This window comes from Bombina bombina, chromosome 3 (genome assembly GCF_027579735.1).
Source record: "Bombina bombina isolate aBomBom1 chromosome 3, aBomBom1.pri, whole genome shotgun sequence".
Classification (NCBI taxonomy): domain Eukaryota; kingdom Metazoa; phylum Chordata; class Amphibia; order Anura; family Bombinatoridae; genus Bombina; species Bombina bombina.
This window is the reverse complement of record NC_069501.1, coordinates 202971724-202996527: the sequence shown is the minus strand read 5'-3', so window position 1 is coordinate 202996527 and position 24804 is coordinate 202971724. Positions and strand designations below refer to the sequence as shown.

The window sequence follows — 24804 nt, the reverse complement described above, 5'->3', positions numbered from 1 at the left end:
TCAAGCTAGAAAGTAAAACTCCTCGGATTTATACCTCAGAGTATAGAATGTAGTATCGTATAGAGATATATATAGCTGCCGGTAAATGACACACACGTAGCATAAAGTAAGAACCAGGGTATCACCAGTTAATACCCAAACACAGCATAAGCAAGGGAGAAATGGTAAACACTTTAGTCCGTGTATGAATGAAAAGAGCCAAACCTGGCACCGGGACTTGGTCGACAAAAACACACCCAAACAGTACTTTGTATGAGCCAAAAAAGAGAGGTGTACCTTAAGCACTGAAGAGAGAAAGTCCTTTATATGAACGGAGCGATATCCGATGGCAGCGTGTCTGCCGACTTCTCTTACTTCCGCCTCTGTGCAAAACCCGGTCTGCAGCTCTGTAGACGTCACCGCGTGACGTAGGAAAGGGGGTGTGTAGAAAATCAGCGTGTTCACCCGGTTCGGCAGTTGATGAGGAGTAGGCAACCTGGACTCATATGCTGGTCAAAGGCATTAGAAGAAAAGAGGTGGAGTCCCAGGTTGATATAATAAAAGCAATTCTTTATTGGATTCATTAAAAAGAAGAAAATTCTTGTGAGACGCAGCTCACACGGTCACAACATCAGCCAAGGAGATAGTGTAGAAATGACTGTAGCACCAGTGGCTTACATGTTTCGGCTAAACGCCGTAATCATAGCCTAAGGTGCTATGTCTCTAAGGTCATTAAGAAAGGTAAAAAACAATCTGATTGGCTAAAACACTACAAGTTATAATTAAAATGAACGCCCATTTTAACACACCTTAGTTACACAATAAAGTTAACCCTATGTTAGCCAAATGCATTACAGCAAGAACCAATACAGAGATATAGACTAAAAGAAAATGTATTGTTAAAAAGAAAAAGAGAAGAGAAGAAAGAACAATATGGCACAATTTTCGCTTAGGTTATGGGACAGTGTTATAGATAGATAGTTAGTATTGACCTGTATTGCTGTTATTAAAGGCTTAAATATGCAGCTACAATAAATGACTACAATAAATGATATAATAAAGCCAGCATAGGATTGCGGTATTAGTATAAAAGAAGTGTCCACACAATAAACTGTGCCTCAAGTTAGTATATCAGTCTACCTAATACATATTGTAAACAAGAAATAGAAAGTAAGGGACAGAGTTCGGCTCTTTCTGTTTTGCTGCACAAGAGGCTTGCAGAGCTCCCTGACGTGCAATCTTTCGTTAAGGCTCTGATTAGGATCAGACTTGTGTTTAGATCTAATGGTCCACCTTGGAGTTTAAATCTTGTTCTTAAGTTTTTGCAACGGGCTCCGTGTGAGCCTATGCATTCGGTTGACATCAAATTGTTGTCCTGAAAGGTTCTTTTTCTATTGGCTATTGCGTCTGCACGCAGAATTTCGGAAATAGCTGACTTGCAATGTGAGCCTCCTTATCTGGTGTTCCACACTGATAAGACTGTCTTTTGTCCCTGCTTGGGTTTTTTTCCCTAAGGTTGTGTCTGATCGTAACATTAATTAGGAGATTTTGGTTCCTTTCTTATGTCCTTAACCTTCTTCTTCGAAGGAACGTTTACTTCATAATCTGGATGTGGGTCGAGCTTTGAAGTTTTATCTTCAAGCTACTAAGGATTTTAGGCAAACTTCTTCCTTGTTTGTTATCTACTCTGGGAAGCGTATGGGTCTGAAGGCTTCTTCGACTTCCTTATCTTTTTGGTTGAGGAGTGTTATACGCTTAGCTTACGAGTCAGCGGGACTTAGACCTCCTCAAAGGATTACGGCTTATTCCACTAGAGTCGTGGCTTCCTCTTGGGCCTTTAAGAACGAGGCCTCTATGGATCATATTTGTAAGGCGGCTACCTGGTCGTCCTTACATACTTTTTTGGCTGAAGCAGCTTTTGGGAGAAGGGTTTTACAAGCTGTGGTGCCCTCAGATTATGGTCCCCCTCTCTTTTACCCCTCCCGTTATCATTCATTGTCCTCTAGAGCTTCGGTATAGTTTTCCCAACAGTAAGGAATGATGCTGTGGACTCTCCTCATATTAAGAAGGAAAAATAAATTATGCCTACCTGATAATTTAATTTCCTTCTGTATGCCAGCCGCCCGTATACTCCGATGGGTGGACCAACTTAGTTTTTCTCTTCTGGCACTATTTATACCCTGATATTTCTCCTACTGTTCCTTGTTCCCTTGGCAGAATGACTGGGATATGAGGGAAGTAGGGGGAGTATTTAAGCCTTTGGCAGGGGTGTCTTTGCCTCCTCCTGGTGGCCTGGTTCAGTATTTCCCAACAGTAAGGAATGATGCCGTGGACTCTCCTTATACAGAAGGAAATTAAATTATCAGGTAAGCATAATTTATGTTTTTGCAATGTGGGGGGGACTGACGGTTTAGGGTTTAATAGGTTTATTTAGTGGTGGCGATGTGGGAGGCCGGAGGTTTAGGGGTTAATAGGTTTATTTAGTAGTGGCGATGTGGGGGGCCGGAGGTTTAGGGGTTAATGGGTTTATTTAGTAGCAGCTATGTGGGAGGCCAGAGGTTTAGGGGTTTATAGCTTTATTATAGTGTTGACGATGTCGGGGAGAGGCCGATTAGGGGTTAATAGCTTTATTATAGTGTAGGCGATGTTGGGGAGCTGCAATTAGGGGTTAATAGCTTTATTATAGTGTTTGCAATGCGGGAGGGTAGTGGTTTAAGGGTTAATAGGTAGTTTATGGGTGTTAGTGTACTTTGTAACAGTTTAGTTATGAGTTTTGTGAAACATTTTTGTTTTGCAAAATCCATAACTACTGCTCTCAGATGGCGGTATGGATCGTGTCGGTATAGGTTGTTAAGCAAGCATTTTAGCCGAACCACACAACCTGTAATACAGCGCTATGAAAAATCCTGCACTCAAACGTTATTTCTTGAGTGTGGAATGGAAGTTACGTTACAGGCTAAAATGCTTGCGGTATAGCTATACCGACACAACTCGTAATATGCGTTCCTGGCCATTACGCTGTAATTGCCATTTTTTTCAGCGTTAAAAGCCGTACCACAACACTTCTAGCCGTTTCTAATTTACTTCTATTACCTAATTTTCTTCATTGACTTAAAATCCTTTGCTGAAAAGCATATCTAGATAGGCTCAGTAGTTGCTGATTGGTGGCTGCACATGCAGTAGATGCCTTGTGTGATTGGCTCAACAAAGTATATCTAAAGAATAATGCAAATTAGATAATAGAAATAAATTGGAATGTTGTTTAAAACTGTATTCTCTTTCTGAATCATGAAAGAAAATTTTTGGGTTTAATGTCCCTTTACGATAACTGTCTTCAAGTGTGAACCCGACACCACTTTAGTCCTACAGCACTAAACCCGATTTGTGATTCACATATTGTACATTCCAATGTAGCAATTAATGTAATATTTATATTTCTGTATATCTTTTGTATATACGTTTTTTTAAAATATATATCTATAACTATATATCTTTATAAATATATACAGGTATAGGTATATATATATATAGATAGATAGATAGATAGATAGATAAATATATATTTTAATTATAAATATTACATATATTTCAATGTAAAAAACGTTCGAATTCATAATATTAATAGCTCAGTTCAGGTTAGTGTGCGGGTATAGGTGTTATTTTCTTTCCCAGTTTTTTGTGCTCCATTAAAGTTTGTGGGGAGAATATGTTAACAGGGTCACGATAACTGAAGTCTAACTCTTTGCGCATGACAGGTTTTGCTTGCGTGCAAAATTTTTAACTTGTAATACAAGTGCTACCCTAGGCACACAAGAAGTTAGCTTATAGTGAAGTAACGCTCAAGCGAGAGCGCTAAATAGAGTGCCGCTTGTAATCTAGCCCTATGTTGTCTGCTATCATTTCTTTGATGTATGGTATTATATAATAATATAATATCTTATTACATTTGACTATTGTATAATATGCGTTTGAGTTATTATTATTATCATTTATTTGTATAGCGCCGCCAAATTCCGTAGCGCTGGGTACAATGATAGGGGTATACAATGACAAAGATTTGTGATACAATACAAAACATAACAAGACTAAACAAATCTAGCACAGGAGGAAGAGGGCCCTGCTCCGGAGAGCTCACAGTCTATAGGTTTAGGGTGCAGAGACATAAGGTTGGGAGTTATGATATGATTTAAAGGGACATTAAAGTACAATAAGAAAATACTCTAATGTGTTAGAACATTTTATTATTGCACTGCTTCTTGCATAAAACCATAGCCTTGATTTACAATCTTTCTTATATAGGCTCTCGATACAAATTTTTAAATCTGGCTGATATTGGGCTAGATTATTACAAGTGGAGCCATTTCTATCGTAAAATGATGATGCTTCACAGTCCTCCATAACATATGGGATATATTTCACGCCACTATTAGAAGGTCAAGAACCCATACAAGATCTTTAAAACCCTCCCACCTCTCTAGTTTTGTTCTTGGCCTCATAGGAGATGGTTGAGAATAGAGGTTGTTCCATCTACTTGCTTATGGATTACAAAATGGGAGCGCAGACCTATGTGAGACCCAGAGTCCTTGGGGAGTATAATTTACAAAAAGACAGAAAAGACTCTCATCTGCGGCTGAATAATACAGGAACACAATAATACCTTGTTATGTGCACATCATTTCCCTAATGGGACTTCAGCCATAATTACCCTCTGGCATTGCAGGGACTATTCCCAACCCACCCCCCCCTGCATTTCCTAATGCAATCCTTTGTGGTATTCAATACCTGCACTGGATGGGCTCTCTACTGGATACTGCATTGACGTGTATTACATGCCTGGTAAGCCAATGAAGGAGTGATGCGTAAAGTTAGTGCCTTTACACAGCACAGACACAGCCCAGAGACTATTTGTAGGTACTCTGACCATGGTACTGCATAGCCAGCAGACTTAACCTGCACCCCTCATGACACAATGTTTTCTCCATATCATGTCCCTAACAGTTTTTTTTAGCATTGGGAACACTATTAAGGAAAACTCTGAACCTTTTTAACCCTCTGACAGCTTTTTCGATAATTTATTGAGCACTTTACAAAATTATGTTTATGGCCCTTTAAGACTGGCAATAGCTTTATGCATGATGCAGTTCTATAGTGCAGGTTCCGGTTAGGCTGGGGAACATATTTTATTAGTGCTATTATGCTTGATTCACTTTTTTTTAATTTTAATCATTTAAAAGTGTTTTGTTTTTATTGCCAAGTCACTGGCTTTACTCCCGGTAGTAGCCCCCCCCCCCCCCTCCTTTTGTTCCCATGCTTTTTTCTCAGCTTTTTGGAGCCTCTGTGACTAGATGTCAACTGCAACTGTTGTGGCCTGATCTTTAACAGATTCTAGCTTGATTTTTAGTGCCTGCCAGGAAGGGGGTGGGTACCCATACAGGAGCTGCCAAAGGATGCTTTAGGGCTTCAATTATTTCTAAGGGCTTGTTAAACTTACTACATTGAGATATTATACAAGTGTTTGAGGGAGTGTTATTATAGTGTAGCGTGCTCTCTACCAGGTTTTTTCTGTGCTATTTATTATATAATATACTGTTAAATAAGTACAAATATCAGTCCCCACTGATATTTCTGTAGAGCAGTCTGTTTTTAATATCCCTCTAGCTACATATATGTGTTTATTTTGCAAATCTGTTGCAGTATGCCAGGTCAACCAAATCTGTGAGAATTGTGTACCTCAAATTTTGCATGCAAATCAAACACAACTTTCCTCTTCTCAGAGGGAATTTATTTTGCCCAATACTTGTCACACTGGGGTACTCTACTGATTTTACTCCTGAATTTAAAAGCATCATGCAGAGAATTGTGACAGATTGTTTGGCAGCAATTCCCAAACCAAGTAAGCATAAGCATACATCTGGGTATTTATCTCAGTCTCATGAGGTTAATGTGCAAAATTATTTCCCTCAAATTAAAGTTCCTGCTCTCTTACAGAGTTCTGATGCTGAGGATGCAAATATATCTAGTTCTGATGGGGAAGTGTCATCAGATGAACAGGAGCCGGTGCCTGATCCTGAATATGACAATGCCTTTAGATTTAAGGTGGAGCATATCCACAATTTATTGCAAGAGGTATTAAAGACTCTAGAAATTCTGAGGAAAAACCTGCTGAAAACAAGACTGTTAATACGTTATATATTGTTTTCAAAGCTCCACCAAAAATTTCAGGTCTATGATATGGTCTCTGATTATATTGCTAAGGAATGGAAAAAGCCAGGCATTTCTTTTGCCCCTTCCACAAGATTTAGGAAAATGTACCCCATTCCATAACAGAATATGGAAGTGTGGGAAACAATCCCTAAGGTTGACGGTGCTATTTCCACTCTAGCCAAACGTACAACTGTCCCTATGAGGATAGCACTTCGTTTAGAGACCCAATGGACCGCAAATTAATTTTCATTTTCTGAAGGAAACTCTTTCTTCAAACACACCTTTTACTTAGACTGGCCATTTCTCTCACTTGTGTGGCTGCAGCCAAAATGGTGGCAGGCAATTCCTTTACTGAGGATTTACAGAACTGCATTAAAGCACTTAAAATGGCTCAAGCATTCATGTGCAATGCTGTAATAGACATTATTAAGATCAATATTAAAAATATGTCTATAGCGGTGCTGGCAAGGAGATCCTTATGGCTAAAATCTTGGTCAGCAGACATGATGTCTAAAAATAGACTGATGACTCTTTCCTTCCAAGGGAAGATTCTATTTGGTTTAACTTGGACTCCATTATTAAGACAGTCACTGGTGGGAAAGGAGCTTTTCTTACGCAGGATAAAAAAATCCAAAGGAAAGAACAGAAGTTGAAATCAGTTTTGTTCCTTTTGCTCTTTAGGAGATCAGAAGTCTTCCTCTTCTCAGAAACCTGAGCCCTCCAAGTTGGCCTGGAAGCCTGGTTCTTCGTGGTCAAAGTTCAAGCAATCCAAAAAGTCCAACAACACCACTAATTCAGCATGAATGTGTGGCCCCCGAACTAGAATCTGTTCTGGTAGGGGGCACACTGAGTCTCTTTCAGGAGGCCTGGTGCAAGTCAGTCCAGGACCCCTGGTTTCAAAACATAATTTCTCAGGGTTATCGGATAGGCTTCAAGTCTAGACCTCCTCAAGGGCAATTCCTTCTGTCTCATGTTCCCAAACTTCAGTCAAAGGCGGCTGCCTTTCTACAGTGTTGTTTGGGAATTAGAGGATATGGGGTAATTATCACAGCACCTGTACCTCCACATGGTCAAGGGTTTTACTCCAATCTGTTTATTGTCCCAAAAAAGTAAGGGACCTACAGATTTAGACCTAAAGACGTTAAACATGTTTGTCATGGTTCTCTCTTTCAAGATGAAAACCATTCACACAATATTGCCCTTAATACAACAGGGCCAATTTATGACTACAATAGACCTCAAGGATGCATACCTGCACATTCCCATCCACAGGGATCACAATCAGTTCCTGAGGATTGCTTACATGGACAAATACTACCAGTTTGTCACTCTTCCGTTTGGTCTGGCAGCTCCATGCATCTTTACAAAATTGTTAGTGTCCTGTTAGTAGTGATCAGAGCTCAGGGGATCACAATTGCACCGTATCTGGATGACATTATTATTATTCTTTATTTATAAAGCGCCAACAGATTCCGCAGTGCACATAGTGCAAGCTCCTTCTCTGTCATTAGTAATTACTCATACTTGCAAGCCTTTATTATTTCTCCAGAACCATGGTTGGAAGATTAATGTTCCCTAAAGCTTGTTATATCCTGCTACAAGTGTAACAGTTTTAGGAGTCATAATAGATTCAGTCCGAATGCGTCTGTTCCTGACAGAACAGCGCAGGTTAAAACTCAAGAGAGCATGTCTCTTCCTGCTGAGTAGTCCATTGCGTCTGTAGCTCAGTGCATGGAGGGTAGTGGGTTATTTTGCCCACTTTCACTTACGTCTCCTTCAACTATCCATGCTCATTCAGTCGTCAAAGTCCTTCTTTGACCCTTGCATGGGGCATCTTTTATTCAACCGTCATGGGTCATTATCACAACGAATGCCATTCTGTTAAGCTTGGGGGCAGTCTGGAATTCTTGAAGGGGGCTTAGAGTTTGGTTTCCTTTAGAGGCAAGAATACCAATAAACATTATGGAACTTCAAGCAATTATTCAAGCTCGGACAATATCACAGCGGTAGCCTATATCAATCACTAATGATGTACCCGCAGTCCACTGGCAATGCGGGAAGTCATTACTCGGATCAAACAGGAGTCAGCATCAGTAATATTAATTGCTCCAGCCTGGCCCTGCAGTACACTATCTGGCACCTAGTTCACATGTCAACAATGCCTCTATGGCATCTTCCTCTGAGACAAGACCTGTTATCACAAGGTCCTCTTTTTCATCAGGATCTGAAATCTCTAAGTTTGACAGCATAGAGATTGAATGACTAGTTTTGAAACATAGAGACTTGTCAGACTCTGTAATCGATACTCTAATTCAGGCTAGGAAACCTGTAACTTAAAGGATTGACCACCAAATTTGGAAAGCATATTTTGTGTGTTGCTCCTCTAAGGGATTTTCTTGGTGTTCCTTTTGAATCCAAAGAATCCTTCAAGATATTTTTGTATGACAAGGTGTCATATATACATGTATATGTATATATGACAAGTTGTTAATCAACTTGTCATATACCATATACATTTTAACCCTTATAACTTTTTTATATTTATATGAATAAAATGTAATAGATAGTGTATATATGAGTGTAACTTATTTCTCTTGTTAAGTGTATCCAGTCCACGGATCATCCATTACTTGTGGGATATTCTCCTTCCCAACAGGAAGTTGCAAGAGGATCGCCCACAGCAGAGCTGCTACATAGCTCCTCCCTTCACTGCCATATCCAGTCATTCTCTTGCAACTCTCAACAAAGATGGACGTAGTAAGAGGAGAGTGATGTATTATAGTTAGTTTTTTAACTTCAATCAAAAGTTTGTTATTTTTAAATGGTACCGGAGTGTACTGTTTATCTCAGGCAGTATTTAGAAGAAGAATCTGCCTGCATTTTCTATGATCTTAGCAGAAGTAACTAAGATCCATGGCTGTTCTCACATACTCTGAGGAGTGAGGTAACTTCAGAGGGGAATGGCGTGCAGGTTTTCCTGCAATAAGGTATGTGCAGTTAATATTTTTCTAGGGATGGAATTTGCTAGAAAATGCTGCTGATACCGGATTAATGTAAGTAAAGCCTTAAATGCAGTGATAGCGACTGGTATCAGGCTTATTAATAGAGATACATACTCTTATAAAAGTGTAATATAAAACGTTTGCTGGCATGTTTAATCGTTTTTATATATGTTTGGTGACAAAACTTATTGGGGCCTAGTTTTTTTCCACATGGCTGGCTTGATTTTTGCCTAGAAACAGAGGCTTTCCACTGTTGCAATATGAGTGGGAAGGGCCTATTTTAGTGCTTTTCTGTGCAGCTAAAAATACTGACAGAGACATTCAGCTTCCCTCTGCATGATACAGGACATCTCTGAAGGGCTCAAAAGGCTTCAAAGTTGTGTTTGAGGAGGGTAACAATCACAGTAGACTGTGGCAGTTGTGACTGTGTTTAAAAAACAAACAAAAAAAAATAAATGTTTTTGTCATTTATTATTCTGTTTTTGTTATTAAGGGGTTAATCATCCATTTGCAAGTGGGTGCAATGCTCTGCTGACTTGTTACATACACTGTAAACATTTTGTTAGTGTAACTGCCTTTTTTCACTGTTATTTCAAATTTTGTCAAAATTTGTTTCTCTTAAAGGCACAGTAACGTTTTTTATATTGCTTATTAACTTGCTTTAAAGTGTTTTCCAAGCTTGCTAGTCTCATTGCTAGTCTGTACAAACATGTCTGAAACAGAGGATACTTGTTCATTATGTTTAAAAGCCATGGTGGAGCCCCATAGGAGAATGTGTACTAAATGTATTGATTTCACCTTAAACAGTAAAGAATCAGTCTTTATCTATAAAAGAATTGTCACCAGAGGGGTCTGTCGAGGGGGAAGTTATGCCGACTAACTCTCCCCACATGTCGGACCCTTCGCCTCCCGCTCAAGGGACGCACGCTAATATGGCGCCAAGTACATCAGGGACGCCCATAGCGATTACTTTGCAGGACATGGCTGCAATCATGAATAATACCCTGTCAGAGGTATTATCCAGATTGCCTGAATTGAGAGGCAAGCGCAATAGCTCTGGGGTTAGACGAGATACAGAGCGCGTAGATGCTGTAAGAGCCATGTCTGATACTGCGTCACAATATGCAGAACCTGAGGACGGAGAGCTTCAGTCTGTGGGTGACGTCTCTGAATCGGGGAGACCTGATTCAGAGATTTCTAATTTTAAATTTAAGCTTGAGAACCTCCTTGTATTGCTTGGGGAGGTATTAGCTGCTCTGAATGACTGTGACACAATTGCAGTGCCAGAGAAATTGTGTAGGCTGGATAAATACTATGCAGTGCCGGTGAGTACTGATGTTTTTCCAATACCTAAAAGGCTTACAGAAATTATTAGCAAGGAGTGGGATAGACCCGGTGTGCCCTTTTCCCCACCTCCTATATTTAGAAAAATGTTTCCAATAGATGCCACTACACAGGACTTATGGCAGACTGTCCCTAAGGTGGAGGGAGCAGTTTCTACTTTAGCAAAGCGTACCACTATCCCGGTTGAGGACAGTTGTGCTTTTTCCGATCCAATGGATAAAAAATTAGAGGGTTACCTTAAGAAAATATTTATTCAACAAGGTTTTATTTTACAGCCCCTTGCATGCATTGCGCCTGTCACTGCTGCGGCGGCATTCTGGTTTGAGGCCCTGGAAGAGGCCATCCATACAGCTCCATTGACTGAAATTGTTGACAAGCTTAGAACTCTTAAGCTAGCTAACTCATTTGTTTCTGATGCCATTGTTCATTTGACTAAACTAACGGCTAAGAATTCCGGATTCGCCATCCAGGCGCGTAGGGCGCTACGACTCAAATCCTGGTCAGCTGATGTGACTTCAAAGTCTAAATTACTCAACATTCCTTTCAAGGGGCAGACCTTATTTCGGGCCTGGTTTGAAAGAAATTATTGCTGACATTACTGGAGGTAAGGGTCATACCCTTCCTCAGGACAGGGCCAAATCAAAGGCCAAACAGTCTAATTTTCGTGCCTTTCGAAATTTCAAGGCAGGTGCAGCATCAACTTCCTCTGCTTCAAAACAAGAGGGAACTTTTGCTTAATCCAAGCAGGCCTGGAAACCTAACCAGTCCTGGAACAAGGGCAAGCAGGCCAGAAAGCCTGCTGCTGCCTCTAAGACAGCATGAAGGAGCGGCCCCCTATCCGACAACGGATCTAGTAGGGGGCAGACTCTCTCTCTTCGCCCAGGCGTGGGCAAGAGATGTTCAGGATCCCTGGGCGTTGGAGATCATATCTCAGGGATATCTTCTGGACTTCAAAGCTTCTCCTCCACAAGGGAGATTTCACCTTTCAAGATTATCTGCAAACCAGATAAAGAAAGAGGCATTCCTAAGCTGCGTACAAGATCTCCTTATAATGGGAGTGATCCATCCAGTTCCGCGGACGGAACAAGGACAGGGGTTTTATTCAAATCTGTTTGTGGTTCCCAAAAAAGAGGGAACCTTCAGACCAATTTTGGATTTAAAGATCCTAAACAAATTCCTCAGAGTTCCGTCATTCAAGATGGAAACTATTCGAACCATTTTACCCATGATCCAAGAGGGTCAGTACATGACCACAGTGGACTTAAAGGATGCCTACCTTTACATTCCGATTCACAAGAATCATCATCAGTTCCTGAGGTTTGCCTTTCTAGACAGGCATTACCAATTTGTAGCTCTTCCATTCGGGTTGGCTACAGCCCCAAGAATTTTTACAAAGGTTCTGGGCTCACTTCTGGCAGTCCTAAGACCGCGAGGCATAGCGGTGGCTCCTTACCTGGACGATATCCTGATACAGGCGTCAAGCTTTCAAATTGCCAAATCTCATACAGATATAGTTCTGGCATTCCTGAGGTCGCATTGGTGGAAAGTGAACGAAGAAAAGAGTTCTCTATCTCCTCTCACGAGGGTTTCCTTCCTAGGGACTCTAATAGATTCTGTAGAAATGAAAATTTACCTGACGGAGTCCAGGTTATCAAAACTTCTAAATGCTTGCCGTGTTCTTCACTCCATTCCACGCCCCACGGTGGCTCAGTGCATGGAAGTAATCGGCTTAATGGTAGCGGCGATGGACATAGTGCCATTCGCGTGCCTGCATCTCAGACCGCTGCAATTATGCATGCTCAGTCAGTGGAATGGGGATTACACAGATTTGTCCCCTCTACTAAATCTGGATCAGGAAACCAGAGATTCTCTTCTCTGGTGGTTATCTCGGGCCCATCTGTCCAACGGTATGAACTTTCGCAGACCAGATTGGACAATTGTAACAACAGATGCCAGCCTTCTAGGTTGGGGTGCAGTCTGGAACTCCCTGAAGGCTCAGGGTTCATGGACTCAGGAGGAGAAACTCCTCCCAATAAATATTCTGGAGTTAAGAGCAATATTCAATGCTCTTCTGGCTTGGCCTCAGCTAGCAACACTGAGGTTCATCAGATTTCAGTCGGACAACATCACGACTGTGGCTTACATCAACCATCAAGGGGGAACCAGGAGTTCCCTAGCAATGTCAGAAGTCTCCAAGATAATTCGCTGGGCAGAGACTCACTCTTGCCACCTGTCAGCGATCCATATCCCAGGTGTAGAGAACTGGGAAGCGGATTTTCTAAGTCGTCAGACTTTTCATCCGGGGGAATGGGAACTCCATCCGGAGGTTTTTGCTCAATTGGTTCTCCGTTGGGGCAAACCAGAATTGGATCTCATGGCGTCTCGCCAGAACGCCAAGCTTCCTTGTTACGGATCCAGGTCCAGGGACCCAGAAGCGGCACTGATAGATGCTCTAGCAGCGCCTTGGTTCTTCAACCTGGCTTATGTGTTTCCACCGTTTCCTCTGCTCCCTCGTCTGATTGCCAAAATCAAACAGGAAAGAGCATCAGTGATATTGATAGCGCCTGCGTGGCTTCTCCGAGTCGGTAATTGATACCTTAATACAGGCACGAAAGCCTGTCACCAGGAAAATTTACCACAAGATATGGCGTAAATATCTTCATTGGTGTGAATCCAAGAATTACTCATGGAGTAGGGTTAGGATTCCTAGGATATTGTCCTTCCTCCAAGAGGGTTTGGACAAAGGATTATCAGCTAGTTCTTTAAAGGGACAGATTTCTGCTCTGTCTATTCTTTTACACAAGCGTCTGGCAGAAGTTCCAGACGTTCAGGCATGTTGTCAGGCTTTAGTTAGAATTAAGCCTGTGTTTAAATCTGTTGCTCCTCCATGGAGCTTAAACTTGGTTCTTAAAGTTCTTCAAGGGGTTCCGTTTGAACCCCTTCATTCTATTGATATCAAACTTCTTTCATGGAAAGTTCTTTTTCTGATGGCTATTTCCTCGGCTCGAAGAGTCTCGGAGTTATCTGCCTTACATTGTGATTCTCCTTATCTGATCTTTCATTCAGATAAAGTTGTTCTGCGTACAAAACCTTTGGTTTTTACCAAAAGGTGGTTTCTAACAAGAATATCAATCAAGAGATTGTTGTTCCATCATTATGTCCTAATCCTTCTTCAAAGAAGGAACGTCTTTTGCATAATCTAGACGTAGTCCGTGCCTTGAAGTTTTACTTACAGGCTACTAAAGATTTTCGCCAAACATCTATCCTGTTTGTTGTTTACTCTGGACAGAGGAGAGGTCAGAAGGCCTCGGCAACCTCTCTTTCTTTTTGACTTCGGAGTATAATCCGTTTAGCCTATGAGACTGCTGGACAGCAGCCTCCTGAAAGGATTACAGCTCATTCTACTAGAGCTGTGGCTTCCACCTGGGCCTTTAAAAATGAGGCCTCTGTTGAACAGATTTGCAAGGCTGCAACTTGGTCTTCCCTTCATACTTTTTCCAAATTTTACAAATTTGATACTTTTGCTTCTTCGGAGGCTGTTTTTGGGAGAAAGGTTCTACAGGCAGTGGTTCCTTCCATTTAAGTTCCTGCCTTGTCCCTCCCATCATCCGTGTACTTTAGCTTTGGTATTGGTATCCCACAAGTAATTGATGATCCGTGGACTGGATACACTTAACAAGAGAAAACATAATTTATGCTTACCTGATAAATTTATTTCTCTTGTAGTGTATCCAGTCCACGGCCCGCCCTGTCCTTTTCAGGCAGGTCTAAATTTTAATTAAACTACAGTTACCACTGCACCCTATGGTTTCTCCTTTCTCTGCTTGTTTCGGTCGAATGACTGGATATGGCAGTGAGGGGAGGAGCTATGTAGCAGCTCTGCTGTGGATGATCCTCTTGCAACTTCCTGTTGGGAAGGAGAATATGCCACAAGTAATGGATGATCCGTGGACTGGATACACTACAAGAGAAATAAATTTATCAGGTAAGCATAAATTATGTTTTTTTAATACATTTAAGTTGTGTTTAATCCTTTTTTTTTTTTTTTTTTCCCTAACCCTTAATGCAAGGTTTTCAGTCGCGCTAACCCGACGAGCACCAAGTTTGCACTTGAGCGGACGCATTTATTTTCCACTTGTAATAATGCCCTATATTGATATTGTCACTTGCACTACGCTTAACGCTCCACTTGTAATCTATCCCATTGTCAGCATGTTTTTTGAGTGATCACAATCCCAAATGGCTTCTGCTGATAAAAAGCCCCAGCTGCAAATTAATTTACAATTGAAAACCTTCCATTAGTTAAGTTCATGTTTTTGAATAGATATTTGCAATATATATGAAAATGTCAGTTGCAAAGGTTATTCATCAGCTCAAGATATTATATTTAGTTTGTTAGAATTGATTGTTAAAATTAAAGTTCTAAAACGATTTTGATATGTGTTAAGGAATCTAAATGTCATTTGCCAATGGGGATGATGGATATACTGGGCATGTTTGGTCAATGGATATGTTTTATTGTTAATAGAATAGAAATGAACAGAGGTTTAATTAATCTAGCTGATAAAAAAAAAAACTGGCGATTAGATTGTGATTGACCCCTTACTGTTTAACTCTTGCAAAGGTTAAACACATGATAGGCCCCCGTTTAAGATGCTGTGGAGGGACAAGGCCTCCAGACAGGGAACCGGTTTGCTGAAGCTCACTGTAAGTGATGCTGTTGTACAATCCTGCCCACTGCAGGGGTCAATCTTTCTGGGCGATCAGTCCTAGGTGATTTTAAACCACTACCTCTGAGGTCTTACAACCTTCTGCATGAGCGAGCATTCACAGCAAGGACTCTCTAAGCAGCAACCGTTGCTTCAGAAATGTCCGCTCCAGAGTAGCAATGAGCTTCTGTTTCAGAGCAGAAAATGGCTATTGATTGGCACTTATGCCTCACAAATAGTGTCACCAGCTGTGCTCTGCTAAGGACGAGTAGAGCATTGATGATCCAAAACTCTCTTAAACTCTTTGTTTAACTCCTTTGCAGGGTTTCAATACAGTTATATGTTTGCATTAGTGCAGTAAAAAAATTCTCAAATTACAGCACTTTCTTAGTGTGCGTTTGTGTCTCTTTAAATTTTAGGAACCCTAAGACCAACATTATTATACTGTTTTGCAAAGACACTGTAGGAGAGGGTTATACAGCTGTGTTTGTCATTTTATTCAGTTGATAATATAATGAAATTTAAAAAAAATGCAGTGCATCATATGCCAGTATCTTTGGTTGTTTGGAAGTATTAAACTGATAGTTTGTCTTTGGTGCCAGGAACATTATCCAGCTACTGAATGCATTATGAAAATGGTACATGTTTTTTTATTTAATGCCAGTCTTAGTCCCACAAACAATTTCAGTGAACAACAAGCCTAAATAATAAAGAAATGTATATTTTATATTTAATCTAAATGTAATGTTTTATGCATTCTTGTCTCTCAGATGCAAACTCAACAGAATTTGACTCAAATACAAAAAATCCAGTGGTGAGTACTCGTGGCTAAAATATGATTGTTTAGCTTTTCACATTGTCCCAAGTGAAATATTAACATTTTCCATTAGCTAATAATAGTAGTTCTTTGGACAGAAGGAACATGTCAAGTGACAGTTTAATCACATATTGGGAACGATTTATTATAGTGCGAGCGGACATAATCCGCTGTAGCGGATCATGTCCGCTGCACATCGCTAAATGCCGACAGCATACGCCGCTAGCAGGGGGTGTCATTCACACGATCGTATATGTGATCGAGTGGATTGCTGTCTGCCCCCTCAGAGGTAGCGGACAAGTTAAGACCGCTGATTCTTAACTCCTGTTTCCGGCGAACCTGAAGGCTCGCGTAGAAACAGCTGCATACAGCTTGTTAAATCAGCCCCATAGCTTCAATTAAGAACTGCATTTTCTTCAAGTTTAAACTCAGTATGGACCATGCCTTATACACAGATCAGATATAATATCAATAAATAAGTGCTGTTCAGCCAAACACAAGGTAATGATTAAATATATTTTGTATTAATTTACAGATTATTCAAGGCCTGGAAGGCTTCTACATTATTTCTCCAGCTCTATGCTCCCCTCAAATTATTAACTTTGCTCGGTAAATTAGATAAATTCAATATAGATTTTTTGTTTGATACTTTTATTATAACATCATTGAATACATTTGCAGATGTCTATCGCTTCTTCAATCACCCCACACCAACACCTTTCACCAAATGATGACCAAGCAATAACCTCCTCTCTTACAAATACTGAAACCCCTTCTCTCCTCCTTCTCTCCAACCTCATCCCTTTTAAGTATCACCACTAATACAGAATGCAGGTCTAAATTCTGTCATGTTTTCAGGACTGTCAGTTATTAGTACAATTATCAGTAAGAAACAAAATATTTCATTCTTTTCCTTATCCCTATTTTTCAAAATGAGTGGAATGCGTGTTTATAGACGGGTACCAATTTACATTATTAGCAAGCTTAGGGCTTGTTTACATTGAGTCGTTAAAAATAGAGCGGTAAGGTACTGATGTTGCCAACAGATAAAAGTAGTTTACAGCTCCATTTTAGTACCTGGATTCCATAGAAATATTTTGTGCAGTGCATTTAGTCAGTCTTTTGTGTAAGTGTACGTTAACGCCAGATTTAAAAAAACGCGCCAAGTTCGTTGCTGTGGTAACCCGAACTTACACTATAAAAGTTATGTTTAACACCTGCACTCCATGGGGTCTATTTATGTAGGTGCGGACAGACATGATCCGCTATAGCGAATCATGTCCACCGCACATCGATAAATGCCGACAGTGAACTGCTAGCGCAATACCGCCCCCTGCAGATCGCGGCCACTAGCAGGGGGTGTTAATCAACCCGATCGTATTCGATCGGGCTGATTGCTGTCCGCCACCTCAGAGGTGGTGGACAAGTTAAGGAGCAGCGGTCTTAGGACCGCTGCTTCTTAACTTCCACTTCAGTCGGAACTGAAGCGGAGAGGGTCGAAAGCAGCATCCGCTGCTACATAAATAGACCCCCATGTCTGTGATCGCCTCTAGAGAGAGAGACAAGGGAGTTATGTAGGTCACAAAACAAAAACACATTAAATCTATTTAAAAAAATATAATATATATATATTTAAAGAAAAGCGGCGTTCATGAAAGTGCAATTTTTTAATAAAATATCTCTGAAATTCTTTGAGTTATAAAGTTGGCGCTAAGCTAATGTTATATAATTCTGCACCGTGTGCAGAATTATATAAGATTATTTCTTAGGCTTACAGTCCCTTTAAATATATATATATATATATATATATATATACACACACACATATTTAGACATGTATATCTATTTATATACACAATATAGACCTTTTTAGTTAAATACCTTGTCATATACCATACAGGGAGTGCAGAATTATTAGGCAAATGAGTATTTTGACCACATCATCCTCTTTATGCATGTTGTCTTACTCCAAGCTGTATAGGCTCGAAAGCCTACTACCAATTAAGCATATTAGGTGATGTGCATCTCTGTAATGAGAAGGGGTGTGGTCTAATGACATCAACACCCTATATCAGGTGTGCATAATTATTAGGCAACTTCCTTTCCTTTGGCAAAATGGGTCAAAAGAAGGACTTGACAGGCTCAGAAAAGTCAAAAATAGTGAGATATCTTGCAGAGGGATGCAGCACTCTTAAAATTGCAAAGCTTCTGAAGCGTGATCATCGAACAATCAAGCGTTTCATTCAAAATAGTCAACAGGGTCACAAGAAGCGTGTGGAAAAACCAAGGCGCAAAATAACTGCCCATGAACTGAGAAAAGTCAAGCGTGCAGCTGCCAAGATGCCACTTGCCACCAGTTTGGCCATATTTCAGAGCTGCAACATCACTGGAGTGCCCAAAAGCACAAGGTGTGCAATACTCAGAGACATGGCCAAGGTAAGAAAGGCTGAAAGACGACCACCACTGAACAAGACACACAAGCTGAAACGTCAAGACTGGGCCAAGAAATATCTTAAGACTGATTTTTCTAAGGTTTTATGGACTGATGAAATGAGAGTGAGTCTTGATGGGCCAGATGGATGGGCCCGTGGCTGGATTGGTAAAGGGCAGAGAGCTCCAGTCCGACTCAGACGCCAGCAAGGTGGAGGTGGAGTACTGGTTTGGGCTGGTATCATCAAAGATGAGCTTGTGGGGCCTTTTCGGGTTGAGGATGGAGTCAAGCTCAACTCCCAGTCCTACTGCCAGTTTCTGGAAGACACCTTCTTCAAGCAGTGGTACAGGAAGAAGTCTGCATCCTTCAAGAAAAACATGATTTTCATGCAGGACAATGCTCCATCACACGTGTCCAAGTACTCCACACCGTGGCTGGCAAGAAAGGGTATAAAAGAAGAAAATCTAATGACATGGCCTCCTTGTTCACCTGATCTGAACCCCATTGAGAACCTCTGGTCCATCATCAAATGTGAGATTTACAAGGAGGCAAAACAGTACACCTCTCTGAACAGTCCCTGGGAGGCTGTGGTTGCTGCTGCACGCAATGTTGATGGTGAACAGATCAAAACACTGACAGAATCCATGGATGGCAGGCTTTTGAGTGTCCTTGCAAAGAAAGGTGGCTATATTGGTCACTGATTTGTTTTTGTTTTGTTTTTGAATGTCAGAAATGTATATTTGTGAATGTTGAGATGTTATATTGGTTTCACTGGTAAAAATAAATAATTGAAATGGGTATATATTTGTTTTTTGTTAAGTTGCCTAATAATTATGCACAGTAATAGTCACCTGCACACACAGATATCCCCCTAAAATAGCTATAACTAAAAACAAACTAAAAACTACTTCCAAAACTATTCAGCTTTGATATTAATGAGTTTTTTTGGGTTCATTGAGAACATGGTTGTTGTTCAATAATATAATTAATCCTCAAAAATACAACTTGCCTAATAATTCTGCACTCCCTGTATATATATATATATATTTATATACACACACATATTTAGACATGTATATCTATTTATATACACAATATAGACCTTTTTAGTTAAATACCTTGTCATATACCATATACCTTTTTAACCCTCATAACTTTTTTTTTATATTTCTATTAATAATCAGTTAGGGGCATATTTATCAAGCTCCGCTGCTCCATAACCTGTCCGCCTGCTCTTATCGGGTTGATTGACACCCCCTGCTAGCGGCAGGGGGTGGCATTGCACCAGCAGTTCACAAGAACTGCTGGTGTAATGATAAATGCCGAGAGCATATGCTGTCTGCATTTATCGATGTGCCGCGGACATGATACGCAATATCGGATCATGTCCGTTTGCACATTAAAAAATAGGCCCCTATGTGTCTATATGAGTGTAACAGTAATTTTAACCCCTTAACGACTGAGGACGTGCAGGGTACGTCCTCAGAAAAAAGGCAGTTAACGCCTGAGAACGTACCCTGCACGTCCTCAGTGTGGAAAGCAGCTGGAAGCGATTCTGCTCGCTTCCAGCTGCTTTCCGGTTATTGCAGTGATGCCTCGATATGGAGGCATCCTGCAATAACCTTTGTAAGCCATCCGGTGCAGAGAGAGCCACTCTGTGGCCCTCTCTGCACCGGAGATCGGTGGCTTACTGCGTTGGTGGGTGGGAGCCGGACCGGGAGGCGGGTGGCGGCCATCGATGGCCCTGACGATGTGAAGGGGGGCGGGATCGTGGGCGGGGGTGGCTGGGGGCGCGCACGGGCGCGTGCACGGGAGGGTGGGGGGGGGCGCGTGCACGGGGAGGGAGTGGGTGGGAACCGCTACACTACAGAAAATGCAAAAATAAAAAATGTTAAAAAAAATCTAAAAAAGTCACAAAAAAAATGATCAGCAAAGTGGTGGGGGTTTGTCTGTGTGGGGGGGGGGGAAGCTACACTACAGAAAAATAAAAACAATAAAAAAAAAGCACTTTTTATTGCAAACTGGGTACTGGCAGACAGCTGCCAGTACCCAAGATGGCCCCCAATAAGGCAGAGGGGAGGGTTAGAGAGCGGTTTTGGGGGGGGATCAGGGAGGTTGGGGGCTAAGCGGGGGATCCTACACAGTAGCATATGTAAATATGCTAACAATTTTTTTTTTTTTTTTAAAACCCTTTTATTTTAGTACTGGCAGACTTTCTGCCAGTACTTAAGATGGCGGGGACAATTGTGGGGTGGGGGAGGGAAGGGAGCTGTTTGGGAGGGATCGGGGGTGAGATGTGTCAGATGGGAGGCTGATCTCTACACTAAAGCTAAAATTAACCCTGCAAGCTCCCTACAAACTCCCTAATTAACCCCTTCACTGCTAGCCATAATACACGTGTGAGGCGCAGCAGGATTTAGCGGCCTTCTAATTACCAGAAAGCAACTCCAAAGTCATATATGTCTGCTATTTCTGAACAAAGGGGATCCCAGACAAGCATTTACAACGATTTGTGCCATAATTGCACAAGCTGTTTGTAAATGATTTCAGTGAGAAACCTAAAATTGTGAAAAATGTTATGTTTTTTTTAATTTGATCGCATTTGGCGGTGAAATGGTGGCATGAAATATACCAAAATGTGCCTAGATCAATACTTGGGGTTGTCTACTACACTACACTAAAGCTAAAATTAACCCTACAAGCTCCCTAAAAGCTCCCTAATTAACCCCTTAACTGCTGGGCATAATACACTTGTGGTGCGCAGTGGCATTTAGCGGCCTTCTAATTACCAAAAAGCAACGCCAAAGCCATATATGTTTGCTATTTCTGAACAAAGGGGATCCCAGAGAAGAATTTACAACCATTTATGCCATAATTGCACAAGTTGTTTGTAAATAATTTCAGTGAGAAATCGAAAGTTTGTGAAAAAATGTGTGAAAAAGTGAACAATTTTTTGTATTTGATCGCATTTGGCGGTGAAATGGTGGCATGAAATATACCAAAATGGGCCTAGATCAATACTTTGGGATGTCTACTAAAAAAAAATATATACATGTCAATGGATATTCAGGGATTCCTGAAAGATATCAGTGTTCTAATGTAACTAGCGCTAATTTTGGAAAAAAATGGTTTGGAAATAGCAAAGTGCTACTTGTATTTATGGCCCTATAACTTGCAAAAAAAGCAAAGAACATGTAAACATTGGGTATTTCTAAACTCAGGACAAAATTTAGAAACTATTAAGCATGGGTGTTTTTTGGTGGTTTTAGATATGTAACAGATTTTGGGGGTCAAAGTTAGAAAAAGTGTGTTTTTTTCCATTTTTCCTCATATTTTATCATTTTTTTTTATAGTAAATTATAAGATATGATGAAAATAATGGTATCTTTAGAAAGTCCATTTAATTGCGAGAAAAACGGTATATAATATGTGTGGGTACAGTAAATGAGTAAGAAGAAAATTACAGCTAAACACAAACACTGCAGAAATGTAAAAATAGCCTTGGTCCCAAACAGACAGAAAATGGAAAAGTGCTGTGGTCATTAAGGGGTTAAATCTGTCTATTTTGTGTTTAGTACAACTTTTTTTAACGCAATTCCCTTTACTCGAGGGTTTCAGTTGCGCTAAGCCAATGAGGGTAAAATGCGTTGCTCTCTTGTGATCAAGTTTAATTTAAACTTCTAATACATAAACTTTTTCCAATGCGTGCCAAAAACCCAATATTACTCGCGTGCAAAAAAATAACGCGCCACTTGTAATTTAGCCCTATATATTTTATGTATTCTAGCATTTGTATTTTTTTCTTTTGTGACGCTTTCTATATTGTAGATACTTGATATTTAATATTTAGTGCTGCCCTAGGCATAGGCCTAGTTAGAATTTTGGAGATATGTGCTTTATTATATTTTTATATATAAATACATATTGATATTTAAATTAGGAACATAACACCAACTAGTCCTATACCTGGGCCAGCTATAAATATTACATATAACGATACATTTATAAAGTAAAAAACACATTCGGCTAGGTTACGAGTTTTTCATTTTGAGCTGTGCGGTGCTAACGAGCAGTTTTGTCTCACCGCTCACTTACATGCAGCGCTGGTATTACGAGTTTTTACAAACCCAGCGTTAAAAGGCTAGAAGTGAGCATTGATCAAAATTTTGCTCCTTAACGCACTCCAATACCAGCGCTGCTTAAGTCAGCGGTGAGCTGGTCGTACGTGCTCATGCACGATTTCCCCATAGGGATCAACGGGGAGAGTCGGCTGAGAAAAAGTCTAACACCTGCAAAAAAGCAGCGTAAAACTCAGTAACGCAACCCCATTGATTCCTATGGGGAAACACATTTATGTTTACACCTAACACCCTAACATGAACCCCGAGTCTAAACACCCCTAATCTTACACTTATTAACCCCTAATCTGCCGCCCCCGACATCGCCAACACCTACATTATTCTTATTAACCCCTAATCTGCCGCTCCGGACACCGCTACCACCTACATTATACTTATGAACCCCTAATCTGCCGCCCCCAATGTTGCCGCAACCTACCTACACTTATTAACCCCTAATCTGCTGCCCCCAACGTCGCCGCCACTATAATAAACATATTAACCCCTAAACCGCCACACTCCCGCCTCGCAAACATTAGTTAATTATTAACCCCTAATCTGCAGTCCCTAACATCGCCGCCACCTACCTACATTTATTAACCCCTAATCTGCCGCCCCAACGTCGTTGCCACTATACTAAATGTATTATCCCCTAAACCAGAGCTTTCCAAACTTTTCATGTTGGCGACACACTTTTTAGACCTACATTATTTTGCGACACACAAATTGAGTTGTACTAGCAAACAGGAGGTTAAACTAACTTGTTTTAAGAGATACGGACACATACATAAATTATATAATAACGAAATGTGTTTGCAAGTAACAGTATGTAATTATGTGCAAGAATTAAAAAAAATGTTTAATAACACCAATAGCTACTTACTATTTTAATGGGATGTATGAGGTTGATCGGATGAACACAATTTCTAAATATTTGGTGGAATATTAGATAAAGACACTCACATTTCATCATCAAGCATTTTTAAGCTTTCCCTTCCTATCCATATATCCAGAGCAGGAGCAGCAATGCACTACTTGGAGCTAGCTGCAAAAAAAAAACCCCACTTTGACTTCTGAATTTAGCCCAGCGTTTAAGCTGCTGCCCTCAGAGCTCTGCGAGTCCGACTGACTACTGCCCGCGCTGCAAACACACTGCTGTCCCACTCACTAACTACACGTGCAGTCACAAGCCGATTGAGGAGACTACACGTGCAGTCAGGAGCCAATGTGCCGCCAAAGCCGCCAATGGGAATAGTTTCAGTTCCCACTGAGCTGCGCCAATAGGTTAAGATGATCTGTGACCCACTAGGTATCAATCACGTGTCAACCACGTGAAATGCATAGCAGGCAGGCGGAAAGTCAGAAACCAAAAAAAATTGTTGAAAAAAATTAAATTTAAAAAAATTTGTGCTAAAGCAGGGACACACCTACACACTGCTGCCGACACACTAGTGTGTCCCGACACACAGTTTGGAAAGCACTGCCCTAAACCTAAGTCTAACCCTAACACTCCCTAACTTAAATATAATTACAATAAATCTAACTAAAAATTACTATCATTAACTAAATTATTCCTATTTAAAACTAAATACTTACCTATAAAATAAACCCTAAGCTAGCTACAATATAACTAATAGTTACATTGTAGCTAGCTTAGGGTTTTTTCTTTATTTTACAGGCAAGTTTGTATTTATTTTAACTAAGTACAATAGTTATTAAATAGTTATTAACTATTTAATAACTACCTAGCTAAAATAAATACAAAAGTACCTGTAAAATAAAACCTAACCTAAGTTACAATAACACCTAACACTACACTATAATTAAAAAAAATAACTAAATTAACAATAATTAAATTAAATTAGCTAAAGTACAAAAAAAGCCCACTAAATTACAGAAAATAATAAACAAATTACAAGATATTTAAACTAATTACGCCTAATCTAATAGCCCTATCAAAATAACCCCCCCCCCTCCAAAAAAAAAAAAAAACCTAGCCTAAACTAAACTACCAATAGCCCTTAAAAGGGCCTTTTGCGGGGCATTGCCCCAAAGTAATCAGCTCTTTTACCTGTAAAAATAAAATACAAACAACTCCCCCAACAGTAAAACCAACCACCCACACAACCAACCCCCCAAATAAAATACTATCTAAAAAAACCTAAGCTAACCATTGCCCTGAAAAGGGCATTTGGATGGG

General features: G+C 40.4%; 1 protein-coding gene across 2 annotated transcripts in view; it reads left to right on the top strand.

Moving 5' to 3' along the window:
• The window catches only part of CTPS2 (CTP synthase 2), a 721417-nt gene that overhangs the window by 450232 nt on the left and 246381 nt on the right, over positions 1–24804 (top strand). For both annotated transcript variants that reach the window (XM_053706085.1, XM_053706084.1), the window contains exon 13: positions 16009–16052. In XM_053706085.1, the coding sequence (XP_053562060.1) occupies positions 16009–16052 (44 nt within the window). The remainder of the gene's footprint in view (positions 1–16008; positions 16053–24804) is intronic.